This window comes from Danio aesculapii, chromosome 22 (genome assembly GCF_903798145.1).
Source record: "Danio aesculapii chromosome 22, fDanAes4.1, whole genome shotgun sequence".
NCBI lineage: Eukaryota > Metazoa > Chordata > Actinopteri > Cypriniformes > Danionidae > Danio > Danio aesculapii.
Genome location: NC_079456.1, coordinates 26440022 through 26467360, shown reverse-complemented (window position 1 = coordinate 26467360; position 27339 = coordinate 26440022). Strand labels below are relative to the sequence as shown.

General features: G+C 34.4%; 1 protein-coding gene across 1 annotated transcript; it reads right to left on the bottom strand.

Moving 5' to 3' along the window:
- Positions 1–44: 44 nt before the first annotated feature.
- Positions 45–13582, bottom strand: LOC130215902 (platelet-derived growth factor subunit A-like). The gene is made up of 6 exons (XM_056447762.1): positions 13038–13582; positions 12312–12408; positions 7579–7680; positions 5651–5838; positions 2299–2419; positions 45–690 (listed from the first exon to the last, which is right to left on the bottom strand). Exons 1-6 carry the CDS (start codon positions 13098–13100, stop codon positions 677–679), a joined length of 585 nt encoding a protein of 194 aa, XP_056303737.1. The 5' UTR covers positions 13101–13582; the 3' UTR covers positions 45–676.
- Between the last annotated feature and the right edge of the window lie 13757 nt (positions 13583–27339).

Genomic DNA, 27339 nt, shown 5'->3' with positions numbered 1-27339 from the left:
TGAAACTAAAACAGATTTGGATAAAACGTAGAGTGAGAAAACGATGACAGAATTTTCATTTTTATCTGAACTAGACCTTTAAATAGATCAAATCTTCTTCATGTGGTTTATTTTGGTTAGAAGAAGAAATCCAGACCAGCCACAGATAAGATTTCTCACGATACACCAAGTTAGGACACAACGTCATGAACACACACAACCTCATCTTAGAGAAACAAACACAATAAAATGTATTCGCTTTATAAGTATAAGAGTTACTGTAGGTTGTGTTTTGCTGTATTCATCCATTCTATGGCATATCTATATAAGAGACAATCAGTGTTGATAGAAAATGGCCAGTTACAAAAATAATATGATACAGATATTTGCTGGAGAAAAATACATTTCGATAGATAAAGTCATGATTGATCCTCTTTTAAAAGGCGGTGGAGTCAGAAGTCTGAGTTCCTTTTTTTTCAGGCTGTCGTTGCAGTCTATTGTTCAATCCCTCTGGGTTTTTATTTAAAACCACAAGTTTAGGTCCCTTTTAAAGGTGCATGAAAAGTCGAGAGTGATCCAAGAGCTGCGCCCTGATTGGCTCGCTGTTGAAGAGTGTCTTCAGATGGTATCAGAGAATGGCTGTGGTTCAGTCTGATATCTGATGCCCTCCTCTGCCTTCTTTTATCTGGTGCCACGCTCACCTTATATCTGCTGCAGACGGGAGAAAAAGACGGTGTTAGACTTTGACTGCACACCTGTTAAAAACTGACAGAAGTAAAAATATTATTATTATTATTATTATTGCAACAGAAGTCTATGGAGGAAAGTGTGGAAACTGGCCAAATTTCTTTTGTTAATTGATTCTTACTTCTTGATTTTTTTTACTGACTGATTATCAAATATTTACAAGTATATTAATATTTTAATATTATTAAATGTTTTATTATTTATTTTAAATTAATTAATTATTATTATTATTATTATTATTATTATTATTATTGTTGTTGTTATTGTTATTATTATTAAATTGTTTTCAATTTCTATTAATTTATAAATGTGTTTATTTTTTGTGAGAAAGAGACAAAATTACATTAATAATAATAATATTAATAAATTATTTTTAATTAATAAAACATTTAATAAAATGTTTTATTATTTTTATTTTTATTATTATTATTTTTATTATGTTTTATACATTTAATTCAATGCTTTATTATTTATTTTAAATGAATTTATTATTATTATTATTATTATCGTTGTTTGTTATTAAATTGTTTTCAATTTCTATTAATTTATATATGTGTTTATTTTTGTGAGAAAGGGACAAAAATAAATAATAATAATAATAATAATAATAATAATAATAAATAATGATAAATTAATTTAAAATAAATAATAAAACATTTAATAAGATTTTGTATTATTTTTTATTATTATTTATTTATTATTACTATTATTATTATTATTATTTATTTTTTATTTGTATTATGTTTTATTATGTTTTATACATTTAATTAAATGATTTATTATTTATTTTAAATTAATTTATTATTATTATTGTTGTTGTTGTTGTTATTTTTATTAAATTGTTTTCAATTTCTATTAATTTATATATGTGTTTATTAGATTTTTTGTGAGAAAGGGACAAACATATTATTAATTTAAAAATATTATCTTATTATAAAAATAGTAAATCAAGAAATTAGTTATTGATATTAATAATATAATTACTAATAAAGATAGTATAAAATTTTACGAATTTAAAATCTTGAGGACTACAATGCATTGATTTTAATGAATGTAAACATAACAACTTTAAAAATACAATACTTATTATTATTTATTGCACATAATTTCTTTGGCATTTTTTGCTTGCTCAAGTAATTGAACTACATGTATTACATTTCATTCAAAATATGATTAAATATTTTATTACAATTACACACAAATATCTGAAATAACAAAAATAACTGTCATTTTTATTAAATTTTTTAAATATATCTCTATTAATTTTTACACATTCAGTAGCTAAATTTTACTGACATTGTATCAAAATGTCATCCAATATTGCATCGTGATACTCCTACCACCATCTGCTGACCCATTTATCTTTAATCTGACCAACCATGACTCTAAAAATACTGTCTTTACAGCCACTTTTGGATAGTTTATCTCATTTTCCATTTCCTCCCCTTCTTTTTTTAGCTCTCAAACAAGGCTGGCCCTTTGAAACGCAGACCAAAAGGAAACGACAAAGCATAAAAACAGAGGGCGGAGAGGAAAAACTAAAGCAGGCGAATGATGATGGAGCCAGTGTACCTGTGTGTATGTGGGACTCTGAGTGATGTCTGGATGTGCAAACACACTCCAGATGATCCTCCAGCTGCACCTGCACCTCCCGCAGCTTCGGCCTCCTTCGAACATACTCCACCTTGGCCACCTGACAGACAGAGAGAGAGAGAGAGAGAGAAAGCCAATGAGGGATGTCCTGAGGCAACGATTACACTATTGCTGAGTTTTGAGACTTTCATTTTTTCACAAACAAATATTTTAGTTTGAAAACTTCAACGGTGCATTTCAGCATACATGGAACAAAATGTAGACCTTATGAAACACTGCAAATCCAGTTTAGTTAGAAACCTGATGCAAATTGATGCAAATGTTAGATGCCAATTTGATGTCAAAATAAAGTCAAAATCGATTACAGGAAAGTCCTATTTTTGATGCAAATGTTAGATGTCAATTTGATGTCAAAAACACGTCAAAAATCAATAACAGGACAGTCTTATTTTTGATGCAAATGTTAGATGTCAGTTTGATGTCAAAATCATTTCAAAAAACGATTACAAGACAGTCCTATTTTTGACGTGTTTTTGGCACAAATGTTAGAAGTCAATTTGATGTCAAAATCACGTCAAAATTTATTACAGGACAGTCCTATTTTTGACCTGTTTTTGATGCAATTGTTAGATGTCAAAATTGATTACAGGACAGTTCTATTTTTGATGTTTTTGATGCAAATGTTAGATGTCAATTTGATGTCAAAATGAGGTCAAAATCGATTATAGGACAGTCTTATTTTGACGTGATTTTGATGCAAATATTAGATGTCAATTTTATGTCAAAATCACAATAAAATCGATTACAGGACAGTCCTATTTTTGACGTTTTTCACACAAATGTTAGATGTCAATTTGATGTCAAAAACCGTTTACAAGACAGTTCTATTTTAGATGCAAATGTTAGATGTCAACTTGATATCAAAATCACATCAAAATCGATTACAGGACAGTCCTATTTTGACGTGTTTTTGACGCAAATGTTAGATGTCAATTTGATGTCAAAATCACGTCAAAATCGATTAAAGGACAGTCCTATTTTTGACGTGTTTTTGATGCTAATGTTAGATGACAATTTGAAATAAAAATCACGTCAAAATTGATTACAGGACTATCTTTTTTTTTTAGGTGTTTTTGACGCAAACGTTAGATATCAATTTGATAGAAGTCAATTTGATGTCAAAAACCGGTTACAAGACAGTTCTATTTTAGATGCAAATGTTAGATGTCAACTTGATATCAAAATCAGGTCAAAAAAGATTAAAGGACAGTCCTATTTTGTCGTGTTTTTGATGCAAATGTTAAATGTCAACTTGATGTCAAAAGCACGTCAAAATCAATTACAGGACAGTCCTATTTTTGACGTGTTTTTGATGCAAATGTTGGATGTCAACTTGATGTCAAAAACACGTCAAAATCGATTAAAGGACAGTCCTATTTTTGATGTGTTTTTGATGCAAATGTTAGATATGAAATTAATGTCATTTTGACATCGAGACAGTTTACATAAAATGTAGGGATACAAATCCTTTCAGATGTGTAAAAAATGTTTTAATACATTTTGTGTCGTTATCAAAAGGGCATCAATGTATGGATGCCAAATGGACGTCAGTGTTTTGACATCCAATCAATTTGCATTTGGACATGTTTTTTTGACATCATGCTTGATCTCAATTAAGTTGTCCACTGGGTAGTTACTGAAATTTCCTGACACATATCTGTTTTGAATACAAACAGCATTTAAAGGACTTGCTGCCAATTTAAACATGACTGTTTTCTTCCGATTGCTTATTAACAATATATGCTACAACTGTGTTATAGCTATAATTTAATGTTATAATTTTATAGCTATTTTTAGCACCTGAAATGCATTTTAGGTTGTGTAGTCGATAGTAGACGAGAGATCTTTTCTGAAACAGTGAAAACATCAGGATTGTTTTTATTTTAAAACGCAAGCGCACTAGCGTAAATGTAGCATAAACGCACACACTCATAACCCCATCAACAGTGTGTTTCTGCTCCAGAGGTGAGATAAGGCTAAATGCGACTCGCTCTGTTTCCTGTAATGCAGATGAGTCGCCTCAAACCTTTCTTTCCAAACACATCATACTGACAGACTCCTTCGCTCTCTGCCAACTCAGCTGCCCTGCAGGCCCATTTATACAATACTTGATTCAGGTCTGAACACTCACACTCATAGCTGGCGAGATAAACGCAATCGAGCGCAGCCCGCGGCCGACAGATATTTACAGCGGTTAACTCAAGGTTAGGGCTGTTCGTTAACTAGCAGAGGAAGTCTGAAACTGTGTTCAGCGGCCTTGAAAGTCTCGCTGATATTGTCCTCCTTTTTGGCACGTTTCACGGTTTGCTCTTGTTCCGTTTAAATTTGAGAAATGTGAAAGGCTTCACGTGCTGAAAGTGAGCCTGGAAAGTGGCAAACAGGTGATTTATATCAGTGTGTTTACAGTGTAAAAGTGATTAGAGAAGGAGAATGTAGGTGAAAAGTCATTGTTGTTTCATTTTAGTTTCATGTTTGTCTTGATTATTTTAGTTACAATTACAATAAAGAAGAACAAATCAGGCCATTTTTAGTCTTAGAATGATTAGATAAACAAGTTTTTTTTACAATATAGAGATATTTTAAAATCAGTCTCATAAATCACTATAAGATTTATATTTTATCTTGTAATATAATAAATATGATAATAAAAATAGGAATATATCATATATTCTGTATATAAATAAATAATAAATATATAAATAGGGCCATTTATGTATATATAGACAATATTATTATTATATATATATATATATCATATATAGTCATATATTATTATAATACATTATATATGTTATTTATTTGTTACATACACACAATAAATTGAATTATATCTAAAAAAAATATATATAAATTTTTTATATCTAATATAAAATATCTAAAATGTACATTTAATCAATTATGAAGGTTTATATTTTACAATAATACTATTTTATGTAATATTGTGTAATATAATATCATGTTATATTCCTGATTATTTTAGAATTTTATAATAATAAATAATAATAATAATAATAATAAATAAATCAAATTAGTTATTTAATAATTTCATTTAAATGCTATATTTTTAAAGTACACAGAATTATGTGTAAGACAAATAATGTATATATATATATATAATATATTTTCGAACATACTTTATTATTTATATGTATTTACAAGTATATTAAAACAAACTATACTTTTACATATTTTGAATGAATACATTTCTTTGAATAATGTCAACATTAAAATGCACACATGTACAGTGAAAGAAAGATGTGTTTGTTCTCACCTTCACGTTCCTGTGGTGTTTTTTGGATGGGTGGCAGCGCATGTTGCTGGTGTTGCAGCAGCCTGAGCATCGCTTCACCTCCACACACGGAGGCCAGATCAGAAAGTTGGCGGCCGTTGGATCCACCTGACTGCGTGGGATCTCATAGATCACCGTGCGGGTCTTACAGACAGCTGGCACTGCCTCCTCTAAACACACACAACAGCATGTAAACACACAAACCACAGGGTGTTGGTAATCTCTGTGTGAGTACTCTATTGGGCTTTTCACATTTATCTTTATCGTATTCTAAACACCACTTTTAACCCCGAGACACGTTTTACTCCTTTTTTAATACCGAATTTACCCAGAGTTATGAGACTCTGCTATAGAACAAGGTTAGCCTATTTGCGGAGTTAAACCTGTATTGCGGTGCTAAGTTTGTTTAGTGTTTGTTCACACTGGACTTTTAACCCCAGGTTATCGTCGTTCTAAACACTGCTTTTAACCCCGAGACACATTTCACACCTGTAATTTGAAAGTGGTGTTAGTACCACATTTTACCCAGGGATATGAAACCCTGCTCCAGAAAAAGGTTAGCCCATTTGTGGAGTTAAACCTACATTGCGGTGCTATGTTTGCTCTGTTTGTTTACTCTGGACTTTTAATCCTGGGTTATCATCGTTCTAAACACCCCTTTTAACCTCGAGACACGTTTCACACCTGTAATTTGAAAGTGGTGTTGGCACCGCATTTTACCCAGGGTTATGAAACCCTGCTCCAGAACAAGGTTAGCCAATTTGCGGAGTAAAACCTGCGTGCTATGTTTGTTCAGTGTTTGTTCACACTGGACTTTAACCCCGGGTTATTGTCGTTTTAAACACGCTTTTAAGCCTGAAACATGTTTCACACCTGTAATTTGAAGGTGGTTTTTAACACTGAATTTTACCCAGGGTTATGAAACTATACTCCATCCAGAACAAGGTTAGCCCATTTGTGGAGTTAAACCTGCTTTGCAGTGCTACTGTACGTTTGTTCAGTGTGAAATGGAGTGGTGTTTATTTATTGCTGCTGGATGCTTGGCAACAGACAGCAAATCAGTAACTGAGCCAATCATGTCAAGTCAATAAGGAAAAGTAAGAAATATAACAAGAAGGAAAGCGTTTGATTTGATCAAGAGATGGTAAGATGACTTACTTTGTTTCTTGTTTTCATCAATTTGTTATTTTGCCTTGTGAGGCTTAAAACGGGCTTAAAGACCTATGTGGCAACATTTTTATAAACGTTAATTACAACAAAGATGTGGAAATGCTATGTAAAAATGTTTCCTGATGTTCCAATCAGCAACAGTGACACCGCAAATATGTAAATAAGAATATTAACTCTGGGTTTAGAAATGTACCGTGTGAAACGTCTGTTAATGAATACCCAGGATTATTCATTAACCACAGGTATAGTATGAAACGCGATTACAGATAACTATACCTGCCAACATTTGTCTCCGAAATTCCAGGACACGGGGGGGCGGGGGGGGGGGGGGGGTATGGGTTGTGTGGAGTTGGTAGGTCATTTGAGTAGCAAAGTTGATCACGCGGTGCGGTGTTTGTGGTTTGTTTCTAACTGTACTATGGACCAGGTTTCGGGTGGCAGCGGCGATCAGATACTGTACCAAAATTGACGAACACAGGGAGGGTGGGGTGTTGGAGACTATACCAAAAAGATGATGACAGGTGGGGGGGTGTTGTAGGGAGTTGGGCGGGGGAGTGTAATTACAGGAGTTTTCTGGAAGAAATAACAAAACGGGAGGGTGCCTGGAGATGGATGTGAAATACAGGAGACTCTTGGGAAAACCGGGAGTGTTGGCAGGTATGCAGATAACCCAGGATTCAGTTTATCCAGGGTTAAGAATCACCCAAGTGTGAAAAGCCCTTTTTTGAGTGCGTCTTTACCAATGCTTCTCTTGCGTCTGGAGTGCAAGTTCTTGAGGTATCTGCTGTCGTACAGATGCTCCTTATGGTGGCCTTGTTTAACGTCATCCAGCACTTCATTCTCTGCAGCAGAAAGAGGTCAATGAAGCACAAAGTCAACAGCGTTTAAACGACATATTTTGCCTTGTAAGACAAGCCCACAATCCCTCCCACGCTATTGTCCATCAAAAGTGCCATTGAGCCTAATGAAAAAAGAAAAATCAAGAAAACCCGGTCTGATTACTACGGAAAAGAATAAAGGTGCCTGCCAACCCTCTAGCACACTTCATTCTGGAAAACAAAAATTCTTTACACGCACATCACAAAGCAAATATATGCACCGCCAGAGGACACGCAGAGAAAATCTCAACAATGACATGTTCGCAAAGCACTGTGGCCTTCAAAACGCTCGGGTTAGTTAGTCTGACCAAAGTGTGCAGCGTTCAATCATGCTGTTCGGCAGATCCGCAGAGCCATTCAGCCATACAGCGGGACAAGAGATGCCCCTGTTGTTGCCCCCGGAAACCATCCCAATGGAGGGTGGTTTTAATTCAGGCTTGAGCAGCGTGGCCGACCGACCCGCTCAGCTTTTCACACAGTCGTTAGCGGAGCAACAGACCTCACAAACGCAAACACTACTCCAGCTCCGGCCTCTTTTCTTTCCCCAAACAGACTCGCACGCAGAGACGCACACAAACTGAGGAATTCGACATGAATAATACATTACAGCAGCACTGGCATTCAGCCGCACTCAACTCATAAAGGCAGCATGACAACAGTATAATGGAGAGAGTCTCTTGACCTCCCTCAGGCACCAGCCACACAGACGCAGCTGTTTGCATTTCAATTACAGAGCTTATGGGCCAAATCAAATTCAAGACTCGTTGCATTTCCTCATTAGATGTGCTGGATGTTTCGATTTGAGGCATTGAGGATGTTTGAACCTGTTCAGTTGGGTCTTTGACACTTTAGGCAAGAACGCAATAACCATTTGCGACAAAATTTAGATCTGACCCAAGCAAAATCTCACCAAGATTTCTTCTAAATTACATATTTAAAAAAAAACAAACAACTCAAATAATCGAACAAGTGAGTGTCGATTTTAAAATATGTACATTTGCCCATCCTACAAAAAACAACAGCATCTTACTAAGGTTGGTTATTGCAACCAGTTTGGTGATTTGATTTGCATATTACGGTTTCATGAGTTTCATGGATTTTATAGTTTTTAGGTTTTGTTGACATCATCCTAACCAGTGTTGAGGAAAGTTACTTTATGAAAGTAAAGCAATACAATATTGAGTTACTCCCCAAAGAGTAACTTGTTGCATTACTTAGTTACTTTTTATGGTAAGTAATGCGTTACATTACTTTAAAGTTACTTTTGCATTACTTTTTCTGACCTGGCTGAGGCTTGATCTCTTTCAGAACTTGCAGGGTTTTTTTTAAATAGAGAAGTTAACAACACACTGTATAACCTTCATTTACCTTTAAACTGCTATAGAGCTATACATGCTGTATATACAGATTAATGACAGCATAAAGCAATGCGTTTGCTACTTTTGTACTTTTTGTCTTATTAAAAAGCAAAATCAGTGTCTATTCAGATAATCCTCTTTTCCTTTTCTTCAATGCGCTCAAAATAATGAGAATATTTTCATCGCAAAAAGTAAAGCTCTGCCATCTTCATTTCTGTCTGTTCCTGGATTCTCTTACTGTGACAACGTGACAATGTTAATTTTAATTCAGCAATTTTTTAAAAGCAAATTAATTAAACTAAAAAGTAACTCGCATTACATTTTTTAAAAAGTAACTCAAATATTATTACTTAATTTTTAAAAGTAATGCGTTACTTTTCTTGTTACTTAGAAAAGTAATATTATTATGTAACTTGCGTTACTTGTAATGCGTTACGCCCAACACTGATCCTAACCCCCATTTTCTTTGAACATAAGCAGCTTTCACACATCAAACTTTTATCTCATTTATGGTGGTAATTTTCGGCCACAATCGTTAAACATTATTTAATTTCGCTAATTTAATCTAGCAGAAACATTCGGTACTGCACACAAGATTGTTTTGTGAGATATCAATCTAACATTTAAATTAAAGTTAAAATCTGCATGAACTGAATGCATTTATACCAGTATGCTGATGTACTTTCAACTGAAATTAAATATTGAGTAGTTGGTGGGGCTTTCTTATAGCGCATCATTCCCTCATAGCAAACTAATGGTGAGAAGGGTGTGGTTAAGAATTCTGTGGCTAAAGCATTAAACTGACGTCAACAGAAATGACCAAGATTCAAAACACTAAAGCAAATGCACAGACTTTGATTGAAGATTACCAAAACAAACGTTTTTGCACAGATTAACTTTTACGGATTAATTGTTTAGCTAAATAATTACAGTGTGTATGTTTATTTGGACACTAATAATCAAATTTTAATACAATACTCTTATTAAGAGTAAACAGCGGTTTTTGATTAATTTAATTTGATAAATTTGATTGAAAATCATAATCGAACTAAACAGAAATCCGATTAAGACATATGGAGTATGCCGATTTTAGTCGCATAACTGAAGTGCAGTACAGACATGTAAACACCGCATTTAAATTATTACCATCGTGTAGGATTTTTACCTCATTTTGTGACTGGATAGTCCATACACACACGGCTGTGACACTATTCACTGCACATATCAAGTCAGTGAAGGACCACAGACACCAGCATCATGAAATGTAAAGGTTTTTTTCCCCATACGGTGTTCGGTATCAAATTCCATTAAAACAATACTCTTCCAGCAGTTCATACTTGCATCCAATATCTCGTTTGTCACAGGGAGCATGCATGAAATGCTTCAGAATGAAAGCAAAAGTGCCAAACTGCGGTTAAAGTGGACAAATGAACATGGACAAACATGAAGTGGACAAAATGAAACATACGAAATTACATGAAACTCCAGGGGGAAATGTGGATAGCCTGGTGACGCAATGACGGAACATTCAAAATGCAACTCATGTAAACACCTTAATCATATTGTTATTTTAACCAGATTAAGGCAAATAATTTGATTACTGATGTCCATGTAAACGTAGTCACTCTAAGCTAGTAAAATTAACATTTTGTCTTCATACGGACTTCATGATTAAACTTATGAATAATTCATAAATAAAAGTAACTATTTAATATTTAAAATACACTATTTAATATCTTGCCTGTGGATAGATAAACTGATGGAAGTAAAAATCAAAAACCTGTCACCAATAAAGCTAAATATATTAAAAAGACTATATGCAATGCAGTGTGCACATATTGTAATGACATCATCACTGCCACAAAGATTTTAAATAGCCATTGTTTTTGAGTCAAACTAGGGTTTTGAAACTTTTATATTACACAAAACAGAATTCGAGCTACTAGTTTACAGTAAACTAGGATTTACAATAGACTAGGATCTGAAAACTAGACTGACATTGTTTCAATTTACTATGATCTTCTATGTGAAGCTGCTTTGACACAATCTATATTGTAAAAGCGCTATACAAATAAAGGTGAATTGAATTGAACTTCAGGTGTTTAGGAACACGCAAAATGTTGGGGCCACCAAAATGTGACATCATTTACCAAGTTCAAATACTCCAGCGATGCATGCGGCGCCACAAATGCAGGATTGGAGCTGTGGTTACTAGGCAACAGGTGCTGAGGCATTCAGTTTAAACTCGATTGAATGCTGAGGTCCATGAACTTTGAATGCAGTGAAAGATTGAGTGAGTCTCCTCTGAAAAGACGTTTCCCTCAGTTTTGTTCTCCTAACATTACACTGCAACACTTTGGCGACTTGACACATTGTGCTAACATTCACTCGTTAACTAATCAAGTCAGTGTTTTGGAACAAATCCTTTCAGCAAACAACCATCCTCGTTCCTATATAATGACTACAACAATTCTCAGATCAAGCACTAAAGCGACATCCTTGTGGTAGTTGTAGTTCTTATTTAGAAACTGTTTAGCGAAAACAACAGTATGTTTCCAAAAATTAGCTGAGAGGATGTTTCAATGAGTCATTCGTAATGCAAACATTTCACCACATACCATATTAAGTAAACAATTACATCTGAACAACTCTTTTTTCCTTTTTAAACTGATTCAAAAGATTAAAATCACTGATTAATATCATCACAAGCTACCATTTCCCACACTGTAAAACCCAATGGTCAACTTTATCAAATGAAATGAGTGTAGTTAACTCAAAACTGACTGAAGGTTAATTCTACTCATTTGAAAAGAGTTTTGAACTCAGTGTTGAAGGTAATTAGTTAATTAAATACCTCATTACTTCAACTTAAATGGAGTAAGTTCACAGTACTCATATAGATCTTTTTTTAACTCAAATGGTTTGCAGTAATCGGTTTCCTCAAATGGATTGAGTTGCCTAAACTTATTGGGTTTTACAGTACTCAGTTGGTTTGAGTTCTCTTCATTTATTGGGTTTTACTGTGCTCGAATTGCTTCATTTACTCAAATTGAGCAAGTTCACAGTACTCATTAGGATTAGTTTTTGAACTTAAATGGTTTGTTGCAATCGGTTTCCTCCAACGGTTTGAGTTACCTTAACTTGTAGGGTTTTACAGTGTAGTAAGCTTAGAATTATCAAACTCAAGTTAATTCACTCAAGTCTCATCAAATAATAAAAAAACAAGTAAGACTTCACCTAGGAAGTCCATTTCCAGGATCCTCTGGAGGTCGCTGATGCTGTGGATCTCACTGTTAGAGAGTCTCTCAATCAGCTCTCGGGGAATTGGTGCTTCCTGATAAAGACAAAAAATGGGGATATTATTTATTTGTAGTTTTGCCCTGTGTCATATGTTTGTTTTATACATTTATTTTTTATTTTAAGATAGTTCTATATAAGATGTAAATAAATAAATAAATCCACAAATAAAAATGAACCCTTTAGACCCCATGTTTCTGTCAGACACTTGATTTAACAATATTTAAGTTTTTCATTTATCAGAAAATGCACTTTTTATAGACCAAACCCTTAAAACAATTCAAAAACATAGGTAGGTCTGCATCATGCTGAAATCTTTTACTAAGTGCAAGTGTATATGAAAGTCTAAGGAATGAAAGTGTAATACTTTGTTGGCTATTTGATGGTTACACCACTTAATATTTTTCAGTCTTAAATCAGAATGTATGTATAGAGTTTTGTTCAATTGTTTTCATTTGTAACATGAGTAGTTATAGAACTTGGCTCGTCTTTACAAAGCAGATTTCAGAGGATGTGTTTAATCAATATTAGATATTTTCTGTAGGCTACAATATAAATGGCTGTTACTTTGTGACGATGAAATGTTTAATGAAAAATTTATCTTTAGTGAGAAACACATCCTCGTCTCCAGGCTGAACTGCACATGCGTTTAGATGTAGGTCTTACCTCAGCGGCTGCTGAAAGCAGAGAGAAGCAGCAGAAGAGAAAGTGGATCAGCGCGGTTCTCATCTCCCCTGTGGTCCAAAAGTGTCCCAGCGCAGTCGAAACCGTCCCGACCGGAGCCGCAGAGATGCTCCCACCGGCGGGGAGCCGGGGAACATGCCTTTCCACAGACAAATCTCCCAAAGGATAAACTCTTCACCAGTCAAACAGAAAACCGAGTCCTAAAATCGACTCTAATGACTTCTTGTCGCTTTTAATCCATTAAAATACAAAACCCAAAGCCCACAAATGACCATGAATGAAGCGATCCTTCATCCTTTTATTGCATCTTTTCAGAATTGTGTTTAAATAATACAAATCTAAATCCAAATGTTCCTAGACCCCAAAACGTGTTAGTATAAACAAAGAGTCCACGTTTATCCAGACTAGTCCATTTGACGCACCATCCACGTTATGTCCTCATGAAAGAATGTGTCTGGTGAAACTTCAGCAGGTCCTGAAGCGCGGAGCGGAGCGCGTCTGACAGTGAATGAACCGTGCTTCTCTCATCTCCTCATCTTAAACTCAGCGCCCCCTCAGGACGAGCTCATCCCTGCTAACCAGCAGCCTTTCAACTCACCGCGCCACGGATTACTGAAGTGCTGAGCATTTTAAATCACCTCAGATGCTCGAATCGTTTTAGTCCGTTTTAAAAACAAAGATTCATTGCGGTTTGCTAAGTTAAGTCAGTAGGTGACGATGCGCGCGCTTTTAGTCAGTAATTCAGTGAATGCACATTACAATCCACTTAAAAGTTTCATTCTCAGAAATGAAACAACAACAGGAACGTGATGTTTTAATTATTTGTAAAAATATCAAAACGAAAGTAGGCTAATTAAGATTTGACAAGGACATTTGATATATATTTCTACTCAGGAGGCGAGTTAGCAAGGTGTTTTCCCCTAAGCCATTAGAAAGTTAATAGTTGACACATTTCGTTGAGATTCAGACTGTGTTTACATTACTCATGTTCTGTCAGGCTTATGTCTAACAGGAGAAATGAGTGAGTTTCAGGGTCTACTGAAGCCAGTGTTCTCCTCTGTTTTAGATGGCTGAATCCTTAATTAACCCCACTGAGACAGGAAGAGCCCCAGACTGACAACTATTGAGGAGAAATGACGGAAAAGAAAGCAGTGAATGGACTTCTAGAAAAAAAAAGAGAAGGTGAAGACAGCAGACGACAGGAGGTGAGCACAATGTCCTGGAGTTGAAACAAAAGCAGATAAAATAGAAAGTAGAAACACTGCTGGCATCTGAACTGGGTTTTGGTGCAGTTTGGTGAGGTAAAAAATATATAATATCAAAAGTTTCTGGAAGCTTTCCATTCATTTCACTCATACCAAAGATTGGCTCTTGGAATAAAACATTGTTTAACTAAATTCCAGTTTCATTACGTGTGTGTGTGTGTGCGTATGCGTGTGTGTGTGTGTGTGTGTGTGTGTGTGTGTGTGACAAGCAGTTGCATTCCTGACCCTGGCTTTTGCCGTAAGATGGAGAGGAATGTGTTAGGACCCACACACACACTAAAGCTTCAGCAGGTGAAGAATCTGGAAATCCAGCGTCTATGTAGTTCATGACTGACATCTCAATGAAGATGGAGGGGGAGGGGGTCCGGGGTCAGACGAGCTTGAACCAAAAAACTTGATTTGGAAAGACATTTTGATGTGGATAGTTATCAAGCAACCATTTGATATGAAGGGAAATGGAAAAGCAAATGAGAGACATTTGTTATGTTTGTGGTAAAAATAGGCAGAGAAAGAAGGAACTATGGGAGTTGAAGTCCCCTGAGATCATGCTTTGCCAAAGCGAATGAGTCACGGCGCAACCACATCTACCAGTAATGTGTGTGGGAAACCTCTAAAGAGCATACAGATGCGGAGTTGTACCTTTTCTGTAAGAAGGAGGACACATGGATACCCACACATACCTCGAGCACCGGCGGCCCATGCCAAGCTGGGATTCCTGCCAAAACCAAAAACCTTTGCTCTCCTTCCCATCCATCCAAGCATGAGAATAATAAGTTGAACTTCTATCGTGTACAAACACTGCACACTTGCTGGCTGGTCAGGCTCTTGACTTGAAGGGACTTTTAAGGAAAAGTTCGGAAATGAAAACTCTGTCATCGTTTACTCACCCTCCAAACCCAACTTTATTTCATCTGTGGAACGCAAGATGCAAATTACAAGCAGAATATACTTTATATTACTAGACAATATTAAAGGGGTACTTCATCCAAAAATAAACATTCTGTCACCATTTACTCACCCTCAAATGGTTCCAAACCTTTATGAGTTTCTTTCTTCTGTTGAACACAAAAGAAGATACTTTGAAGAAAGTTGGAAACCTGAAACCATTGTAAAAAGGGATTATTTAGTTTACTTAAAAAGTGAGGAAACCATTTGCATTAAAAGTGACAAATTGACTTTACATAAAAAGTGAGTAAACCCATTATAACTTGGAACTAGGGTTGCACAATATTGTAAAAAACTGATGTTACGGTCCCTACTTAAAGGGCTACGAAACACCAAAACACATTTTTTGAGATGTTAACAGTCATATATGTGTCCCGCGCTACTAGAACACTATTTGTATTTCACAAAAAGTGAAAATTGGTTGTTTTTGCGTTTTTTTGAGCAAATTCGTTCTTCCAGTTTGAAAAGAAATTTTGAAGCTGCATCACGACCATGAGATCCTTGTGTAAATTCCAGCGTGGAGACTATATATCTGTATCGGCCGGTACATCGTGACGTCTTTGAGTTTTCCGCATTAATTCATGGCAAAGACTTGGTTCAAACCAATCAGCACGCTCTATTGTAAATGAGGTGCAACTTTATTAATACGCATTATATAGCGTCAAGATTTTACCTGTTACAGTGTTCAGACATTGTGTTGCCAACCGTAATTAAAACAAGTGGAAGAAGAAGAGTCTCTGCATCGACCAAGAAATGCAGTTTGCGTTTTTTTTCTTCCATTTGGCATGCGATATCAAAAATTCCATTAAACTTACTCTCTTCCAGTAGTTCCCCGTATCCAATATCTCGTTTGTTACGGGGGCATGCATGAAATGTTCCTGAATGAAAGTGAAAGTGCCAAACTGCAGTTAAAGTTGACAAATTAAGAATGAAACACCCAAAATTACATGAAACTCTGAGAAAATGTGGATAGTGTGGTGACGCAATGACGTTAATCGAACTATGTGCTATTACCAGTGGTGGAAAGAGTACTGAAAAATCATACTCAAGTAAAAGTATCATTACTTGCTTAAAATGTAGTGCAATTTGAGTTAAAGTATCTTTTGTAAATATTACTCAAAGTATGAGTAAAAAGTAGCCCGTTTAAAAGTACTCAAGAGTAGTGAGTAGTGAGTATTACGCTGTAAAACCTATCTCCCCCGTGTCTGTACGACTCATGATCCTAAGACAACGTAACATAAATAAACAGCGGCCAAAGTGCTCGAACTAAATTATTTATTAACATAACGTAATCAGCTAAACAATTCAAAATGACAAGAGATGGGGAGCCCAACAACATCATAAATAACAACCAAGCAATCCTAAAGCAGGTTGGGACTCCCCACTCCAAACAAATATCAAAAAGACAGCATAAAGGAGAACACAACAATAAAGCCGTCAGAAACTGTGGTGGTGTGGAGGAATGAGCGAGAGCCAGAAGTCCGCTTCTGTCTGTTTTAAAAGCCTGACATCACCAAATCAACCAATAGAAAACTGAAAAGGACAAACAAGATCAATTGAAAGTAATAACTACGGGCAGGAGTGAACGCCACATGTACAATGACACAATTATAAAATTTTTGGATCTATACACCAACATAATAGATTTGAAATTAAACGAACAAGATGTGCTTTAGCTGCAGACTGTCAGCTTTAATTTGAGGATATTTACATCCAAGTCAGGTGAACGCTGTAGGAATTACAACAGTTTACATTTGTGCCTCCCACAAGTTAAGGGTTCAAAAGTAATTTGGCAGAATCATAAATCAAACTTTCACTTTTTAATACTTGGTTGCAAATCCTTTGCTGTCAATTACAGTCTGAAGTCTGGAACGCATAGACATCACCAGACGCTGGGTTTTATTCCTGGTGGTGCTCTGCCAGGCCTCTATAGCAACTGTCTTAAGTTTCTGCTTGTTCTTGGGCTATTTTCCCTTGAGTTTTGTCTTTTGCAAGTGAAATGCAAGCTCAATCACATTTAGGGCAGGTGATTGACTTGGCCATTGCATAACATTCCACATCTTTCCGTTCAAACTGTTGTAATTTGGAGCAGTCTGCAATTAAAGCACATCTTTTTTTGTTTCATTTCAAATCGATTGTGTTGGTGTGTAAAGCCAAAAATGTTAGAATTGTGTTGATGTCCAAATATTTATTGATCTAACTTTATATTGCGATATGAATATAATTTCACAATATGACTTAAGACGCTGTTTGAAAATCATTAATAATTTTACATTGATTGGGATGATTTTGTAGGATCTGCATAAAATATCCAAAAACATAAAAACTTAAACAAATTAAAGCACAGATGAAAACAACAAAACAAAGATAATAAAAAATGTAATAAACAGTGCTTTACGGTTTTCAGGGGAATCTAACAATATTGAGGTAAAGAAATTAAATTATCAAATCTAAAATAACACAGTGTAGTCTTCTTTTTATAAACAAAATTAATCTTTGTAAAAGCGGCAAACTTTATGATTTCTTATAATATATATATATATATATATATATATATATATATATATATATATATATATATATATATATATATATATATATATATATATATATATATATATATTATATATATTCTTATAATATTCTTATAATATATATATATTATATATTTTGGGTAATTTCGCGCTCTCGCTCATTCCTCCACACCACCACAGTTTCTGACGGCTTTATTGTTGTGTTCTCCTTTATGCTGTCTTTTTGATATTTGTTTGGAGTGGGGAGTCCCAACCTGCTTTAGGATTGCTTGGTTGTTATTTATGATGTTGTTGGCCTCCCCATCTACTTTTTACTCATACTTTGAGTAATATTTACAAAAGATACTTAAACTCAAATTGCACTACAATTTAAGCAAGTAATGGTACTTTTACTTGAGTATGATTTTTCAGTACTCTTTCCACCACTGGTAATGGCACATAGTTCGATTAACGTCATTGCGTCACCACACTATCCACATTTCCTCAGAGTTTCATGTAATTTTGGGTGTTTCATTCTTAATTTGTCAACTATATATATATATATATATATATATATATATATATATATATATATATATATATATATATATATATATATATATATATATATATATATATATATATATATATATATATTTTAAATTTGCCTTAAATCTTATAATCACAGGCCTCAAAAACACATCCAAGTAAAAACCTTTCACACTAATAGATTACAATTCACAATGACTCCACTGCACTGTAAAAAATGCAGGGTTCTACACAATTCAACACAAATCGACTAAGTTAACATAACAAATTTAGGTGGATTGAGCATAAAAAAATTTCCGTTGTCCTAGAATAATTGCAAGAATTTGGTTGTGTCAGCTCATTTTAAAGTAGTTTAAATAAGCCGCAAAACGATTTTTTTATGGTTAATTTATAATCCCAACATGACATTGCAGATCCTGTGATGTGACTATTGCAGATGCGTACATTGCAATATTGATGCTGAAATGATATATTTTGCAGCCACTTGGAACTGTTAAGTTGATTTAACTCAATTCTTATATTATTTTGCTCATAGTTTGTTTTATGCTCATAGTTTGTTTACTTTAAAGGCACTGGGTTTACTCAAACTTTCAAGTAAAGTCAACTACTCGTTTTAAAAGCAACAGGTTTACTCACTCATCTTAAGTAAAGTCAACTAATCATTTTTACAGTGTATTTGTTTTTCCTTCTAAGGAAGGCAATGGTTTCAGGATTTCAGCTTTTTCCTTTTAGATATCTGTAACTACTTGAATGGCCACAGCTGTCCTTCTGACTGTTCATATAAGAGAATTCAACTCAAATATGAATAGGGTATATGCACACAGCTTTTTAATTATCAGTCAGCTAGCCCAAACGCTTCCGGTGAACTGTCTTTCGATTACAAAATCGCCACGTTTAAGATCCAATTTCTTTAAAAAATCTGTGATCTTCACTGTCTGATAGATTTACGATATAAAGTGGGTCTCAGACCTGACAAGAAGCACTGCACTAAAATTTCAAAGTTTCCCCACCATGTCTTTAAAATATGGAATTTTAGTTTACTCCAGTATTTTCGATGGAGTTTCTGTGCTAGCCTGCTGCTTCTGATGGCGCTTGCGTTTAAATGGTTTTTCATGTCGTTTTACGCTTGAATAACTAAATGAATGCTTAAGTTTATTTAACTGATTTAAATTGCATTGTAATTACATCACAACATTGATGCTGTAGAAGGAATAGAAATTATAAGATTGAAAATAGTCACATTAACATTTCATCTGAAGTTTACCATTGGCTGAAAAGCACTAGCTGTGCATATACAGCATTTACAATTCAATTCAATTTGAATGTCAAGCAGGAGAGCAAAGTTTTTTCAACACAATGAAAATGTTGATTTTAAAGTGAAGTTCTGTCTTTGCTATCTGAAAATTGTGTTTGATAGCAGAAAGTTACTATGTAACCGAGGCACATGTATTCAAAGGTAAGGGAAAAAGTAGCGGACGCTGAAATGCATGTGGTCAATTTGATCGTTATTGGTGTTGACTACCCACTGCACCACCGTGACGCCTGAACTTTATGTTTATTTTGGAATTGCAATAAAAAAATAACACGTCGACACTAATGACGTAGTGGTTAGTGTGGCAACACATGGCACTCTGGTGCTCACGGCGACCCAAGTTTGAGTCCTACCTCGAAGTCCTTTGCCAATCCTCGGCTCCCCCACACATTTCTGTCTATACTCTCTACTGTCCTATCAATTAAAGGTGAAAACCTTAAAAAAAAAAATAGGATTAAAAAAAAAATGAATGAAGTAAGAATGAGTTCTAGTGGACCAAAAGAAGTTTTCAGTTAAAAAAGCAAGGGGCGACATGATAGCTCAGCGGTTAGCACTGTCGCCTCACAGCAAGAAGGTTGCTGGTTCGAGTCCCAGCTTGGTCATTTGGCCTTTCTGTGAGGAGTTTGCATGTTCTCCCAGTGTTCGCGTGGGTTTCCTTACGGTGCTCCGGTTTCCCCCACAGTCCACAGATATGGTATAGGTGAATTGAATAAGCTAGCTTGGCCGTAGTGTATGTGTGTGAATGAGTGTGTATGAATGTTTCTTAGTTGTTCATTCCGCTCTGGTGGTTACCCCTGATGAATAAAGAGACTAAGCCGAAGGAAAATGACCAAATAAATGAATGAAAAAGCAAATCATAGAAAGAAATCAGCCACAATCTTTTCTGAAAGTGTCTCAAAAGTCTCTAAAGAGCCTCAAAACTGAAACTTTTGTCCTCATTTATCAGCCTTCTAACAAACCTTTTTGACTTAATTTTATCTTAAACACAAAAAAAAATATGGTTTGAAAACTGTTGGAAACCTGTAACCATTGGCTTCCATGGTATTTTTTTTCTACTATAGAAGTCCATATTGTGGTTAACAGAAAGGGAAACTTAAAACAGTTTGAAAACACCTGATTATGAGTAAATTCAATTTTTAGGTAAACAATTCTTTATCCTAATCTCACTAAAAAACGTTTCAAATTTGTGCAACGACAATACACCCGCAACGACAATAAACCCAAACCACAGCCCTAAACATAACAGTCACTGGGGTGTATAAAAAGATTGGACGAAAACATCCAAATGACATTTTCCGAATTCATATTAATTATTGGCCATTTTTCCACCCTCTCCATTGGGCTCTCCACTGGTTCCCATATGTCTCATAATCAAACACATTCTGCCAAAAAAAGATGAATAAGACTCCAGAACTTGGTGTCCCAAACGTTTGGCTCTTCTGAAAGTGAGTGAAAGTTGAGCGAGTGAGAAGTAACGAGTCTTGAAATGCCGCGCAGCACCGGTGCCAGAACAGTGGGACCGCAATATGTTCATCTGTAATGGAGCCTGGCAGACGAATGACGGTATCAGTTATTCTTGGTTTGCTCTCATGAGTGGACAAGAAAAATATATTTATAAGTGTTTTATTGATGGAAGGGCGCGGAAAAAGACTCTCTGCTCTGTCTCTCCTCCTCCGTCTCTTTCAATTCGTACACTGTTCATCATCCCCAGTGTCTCCGGCTCCTGCAGAGCTTCAGTGAGTCCGGAGGAATTAACAGAGCAAGACCTCTGCCACCAGAGACAAGCCCTCCAGCCCTCACAAGAATAACAGTGTGTTGCAATGCTCGAACCAAGAGAGAGAGAGAGAGAAAAAAAAATGAAGGGAAATTCCCAGGAGCAGTCCAGACAGTTTACACAAAGAGACACAGACTAGACTTCTCTCACCATCCTCCAATTACTGGCTTTGCGTATTTTCTTATCATACATACACTGTTTGTGTTTGTGCATGTCTCATCTCATCCCTGTAAGCCGTTTAATAAGGATATCCTGAGATGGCAGAAGAAAAGAAGGAAAGAAAGGTGTGGTTGAGTGTGTTTGTTTTACCTGGAAGGTGTGTGTTTTTTACAGCATGAGTAAGTCAGGCCTATACCAAAAAAACAAAGGTCTTTGCGAAATATTAACCAGAGCCCCCTGTTGCATGGTTCAGACACATTTGGGGAGTGACTAGTTGTGTACAGCTATAATACAAATGAAGATGCCTCTCAAGAAATTGGCAGTTTTATAATTTCAATGTGCGACTGTGTAAAATATTGATGAAATTTGCAGTGGTCTTAAACTCAATTCCTGAAGGGGTCGCAGCTCTGCATGGTTTAGCTCCAACCACCTCCAACTCCCACCTGCTTAGTAGTCTGTAGTAGTGTTGAACACCTTCATTAGTTGGATCAGCTGTGTTTGATTGGGTTGGAGCAAAACTGTGCAGAGCTGCGGCTCTCCAGGAATTCAGTTTAAGACCAATGATTGAGAGTATTTGGGTGAGAGGGGGGGGGGGTGGGTAATCAGCACTCAAAAAACTGAATCATAAAGTTTTTCATTAACTACAATGTTAAAAAATTATATGATCAATAAGCAGTGTTGGAAAGAGTACCGAAAAATCATAGTTAAGTAAAAGTACCATTACTTACCTAAAAATGTAGTGCAAGTAGAGTAAAAGTATCTGTTGTGAATATTACTCAAAGTATGAGTAAAAAGTAGCCCGTTTAAAAGTACTCAAGAGTAGTGAGCATTACACTGTAAAAAGCTGGTGCATTTACATGTAATTTGTGGATGCGTGTAATCATAACATTCGGTAGTGCATTTAGTTATTGCTCAACAGGCACACAACGTCATAAGACGTTAATATTAGGTTATTAATATTAATAATAATATTAGATTTAGGCTGTGATGTCGAGTGACCAAAATTCAACCTCTAGTCAGCATTTAAGTATAACGTTTTTTTGATGTCCAATAACGACGTCAAACATCGTTGATATTTGATTGATTTTAGGTTGTGTTTGACCATAATTCAACATTGAGCCAACATCTTAACGTATTGACGTCAAATACTGACATTTAATCGTCAGGTATGGTAACCAAAATCCAACATTTGATAGAGGTCATAGTGGTAACGTCCACACAAAGTCAAGCTGTAACATCATCAGACGCTGATATTTGGTTGGTTTTAGGTTGGACACTGATGTCAACCCGTTTTTCATTTCCAAACAAAATGCAACGTCCCCACGACATTGGGGTACAATATTAATCTGACGTCATGATGACATCTTGTGCCTGCTGAGTGTTTAAGGCCATTTCGGTCATCATACAGTAAACATCCTTGACATGCATCTAAACAGTCCCTGGGTCATTGTGTGTAAAGATTTTGGACATCTTCTTGGACACTTTTAATGCTTCCAAACTGTTTGCTGCAATTATAAAGAGCCCATGTCTTGAGGTAGTTCATTTTGATGCGATTTACCTTCTGTGTGATTTGATTTGGTCAGGAATCACAGGACAGATTTTTGTAATGCCAATAGACAAGACAAAATAAAGTGATGACTGCAGTTTGAAGAAAAGTAGAGGAGTAAAAGTACCATTACTGCACGAAAAATATACTCAAGGGAAAGTAAAAGTACATATTTTTAAAACTACTCAATAAATTACAATTCCTGAGAAAAACTACTCAATTGCAGTTATTTGAGTATTTGTAATTTGTTACTTTCCACCACTGTTAATAAGTCATGACAACATCTGTTTTTAGTTAATTGTAACTTATTAAACTAAGTAATCATGTTCCAACCTTATTCTATGAGTTACGCAAGCTGTTTTAAGTCAGTCTAATATAATAGAAGTTCAAATGACTTATCTTAAAAATTTAAGGCAACCACTTTTTTTACATTGTGGTTGTAACCTTTTGATTTGGTTTAATTAGTAATTTTCTTAAAACAACATAGTCTCATTTTGAAAACGTAGCCCTATATTCATTTCTGGAGCAAATTATGTAGCCAGAAGTACGTATGGCTGCATTTAGTCTTTAAAATGGATGTTACGGGGCGGTATGATGCCATTCCTTTTTGCACTTACCAGCTGACCGCTTACAAGTTACCAGTTTGGTCAGTAGCTCGCCATGTACAGTATGTCGGTGGACTTGAGACACAGAGAAGAGTTGACCACAATGACAGGGTTCGAGTCTGGCGAAGAACGGTTCCAGAAGGCAGGTAAGACAAAATCAGAAGCCAAAAAATAAAATAAACAAGTAAATAACAGGGTGAGAATGTGGTAAAATCTGAAAACATAAAAATCAGGTGCTTTTTAACACTATCGGTTGGGTTTAAAAAAGTGGGTGAATGGGTCAATTGGTGCTTTTGAAAACACTATTGGTTGGATTTAGGGAAAGAGGAGGGTGGGTCAGTCAATTGGTCAGTCAGTCGACAGCGGCCTGACAGCAGGCGTGAATGGCACCCACGAGAAAAATTTGAGATCTGAAAAAGCGTACACAGCTGCCTCTGGTGGATTTGCGAAAACACAAACTGCAAAAAAACTTCTGGGACGTCTGAAAAAGTTCTGGGACGTGTCTTGCACTCTCCAGAAATGTATATAGTGCATATAGTACATCTTTAAAATCAGCCTGGGTTGTCTTAAAATGTCTGTTGTCAGATTTCTTAGAATCAATCTAAATCTGCTAATATCAAATACTATTAGATTTGATCAGTTCAAAGATATAAATATGGTATAAATATATCTAGCCGGAGAAAAAGCCAGACCCAATTACAGTAGTTAAATTCTGTGAGATTGGTTTACTTAATATTCTGGGGCAAAATTGACGCAGCTCCATACTAAACACAACAGATTCATTAATAAGAAGCATTAAAAACACATTGGATTAATTGATATTAATACATAAATCCTGTTCTCATTTGTTTCATTTATGTTTAAAAAACAAATACCAAGAAATAAAAAAATTAAGAAATATGTTTATTAGTTCAATTATGTTAAAAGAATGTTATGCAAATGGATGCATTCAGAATACATACAAATCTTTTGAGTGAGGGAATCTGCAGACTTTTTATTATTTTTTTGCTATTACTAAGTAAAATATTGTAAAAAAAAATAAAATAATAATAATTAATAAATAAATAAATAAAATAAATAAATGTTTTATGTGGATTGATTTTGACAGTATAGTAAATAACAACTTAACACATGAAATAAAAAAGAACTTTTATGTATATACATACTTAAGTATACATATATACATATGTATATATGTATATATATGTATATATGTGTATATATATATATATATATATATATATATATTCATATATATATACACATATATATATATATATATGTATATATATACATATGTATGTGTATATATATATATATATATATATATATATATATATATATATATATATATATATATATATATATATATATATATATACACATACATATATATATACATACATATATATATATACATATATACATATATACATATATACATCCATACATATATATATATATATATATATATATATATATATATATATATATATACATATATATATATATATATACATATATACATATATATATATAAATATATATATATATATATATATATATATATATATATATATATATATATATATATATATATACATATATATATATATATATATATATATACATATATATATATATATATATACATATATATATATATACATATATATATATATATATATATATATATACATATATATATATATATACATATATATATATATATATATATATATATATATATATATATATATATATATATATATATATATATATATATATATATATATATATATATATATATATATATACATATATATATATATATATATATACCTATACATATATACATATACATATATATACATACACACACTAAAAGACACAATATATAATTTTACAGACTGTATTGTACAAAAAAATCATTTAAACATTTGCAAATTATTCAAAAATAAATCTGAAAAAAAATGAATTAATTAAGAAATATTTAAGTAGGTAAATAAATAGGCTTAAAGGATCTTCCAAAATCTTCAGTTTTTTTTTATTTTGAGTAAATGGTGAGGAAATCTTTATGCCTTTTAAATAAATGAATAAATAAATAATTATAAAATGGTCTAATTAATATTATTTCTATCTTTCTTTAAAAAAATGTAATATATTTTATTCATCAGGGTTGCCACAGCGGAATGAACCACCAACTTATCCAGCATATGTTTTTCGCAGCAAATGCCCTTCCAGCTGCAACCCAATACTGGAAAACACCCATATACACTCATTCACACACAAACACTACAGACAATTTAGTTTATTCAATTCACCTGTAGCGCATGTCTTTGGACTGTGGGGAAACCGGAGCACCTGGAGGAAACCCACGCAAACACGGGGAGAACATGCAAACTCCACACAGAAATGCCAACTGGTCCAGCCAGGACTCCAACCAGCTACCTTCTTGCTGTGAGGCGACAGTGCTTACCACTGAGCCACCGGTTCCCCCTATATATTAACATTATGTTTCCACACATAAATATAAAATCCAGAAAAACTGAGACTTTTGAAGTGGTCTCTATTTTTTCCACAGCTGTATGTAGCGGTGCTGCTAACCTAGCATTTCAGTAGCGTGTAACATTAGCTCAACTGTTCTCAAAATAGTGTTGATTTTCCTGTAACAAGCTACTATATTTCCAACATGTAGCAGTGTAGCATGACAAAACTTTCCATCTGTGTTATTTTATGTCACAATGTATTATGCTAACAGCCTCACAGCTAAGCAAGACGTATTAAAGTCAACCATGTTTACTTTTTTAATGGATGTTCCTGGTCTAAATCCAAAGGGGGAAAACTGTGATGTTTCAGTATAATGTATAAGTACTTGCTAATAAAGCTAACTAAGGATGTTCTGGTCAAGTTTTTTGTGCCCTGGTTGGATCTGAGGCGTTTTAGTGATATTTCATTTAAACTTGACCTTACAAAAACTATGATATTAAGTTTAATTTTATAGATAGTGTAATCAAGCTAAAATTAGAAATGAAAATTGGGACGTCATTTGCACACTCATTTTCAGTTTCAGCTTCTTTCTGCTGTTGGAAAGAATAGAAGATATTTTGAAGAATGTTGTTAACCAGTAACCATTGACTTTCATTGGTGTTTTTCCCCAAAATGGATGTCAATGGTTACCGATTTTCAAAATTAAGAATACTCAGAATATTTACTTTTGCTTTGAACTGAAAAATAAATAAATAAATAAATGAATGAATGAATGAATGAATGAATGAATGAATGAATGAATATATAAAAAGGATGTCCACATGATCGGAAATTGGGCCAGATCATGCGGTTTCAAACTCGATCGGAATTGGTCGTTACCTCCCGATCAGGACTCAAAAATATATGTATTTAACACATCTATGGATATGCGGTGGCACAGAGTTAGACCTCTTTCTTGACTTCGCACAGAAACAGCAACGCGTGAGGCATGACATCACTTTGCCGGCATTTAACCAATAGCATCTCTGCAACAAAGTAGAACACGGAAGCAGCTTGAAGCAGAAAGCGCGAGTATGTCTGCAGTCTGGAGGTTTTATAAAATTGATGACGACAACATTGCCATAGC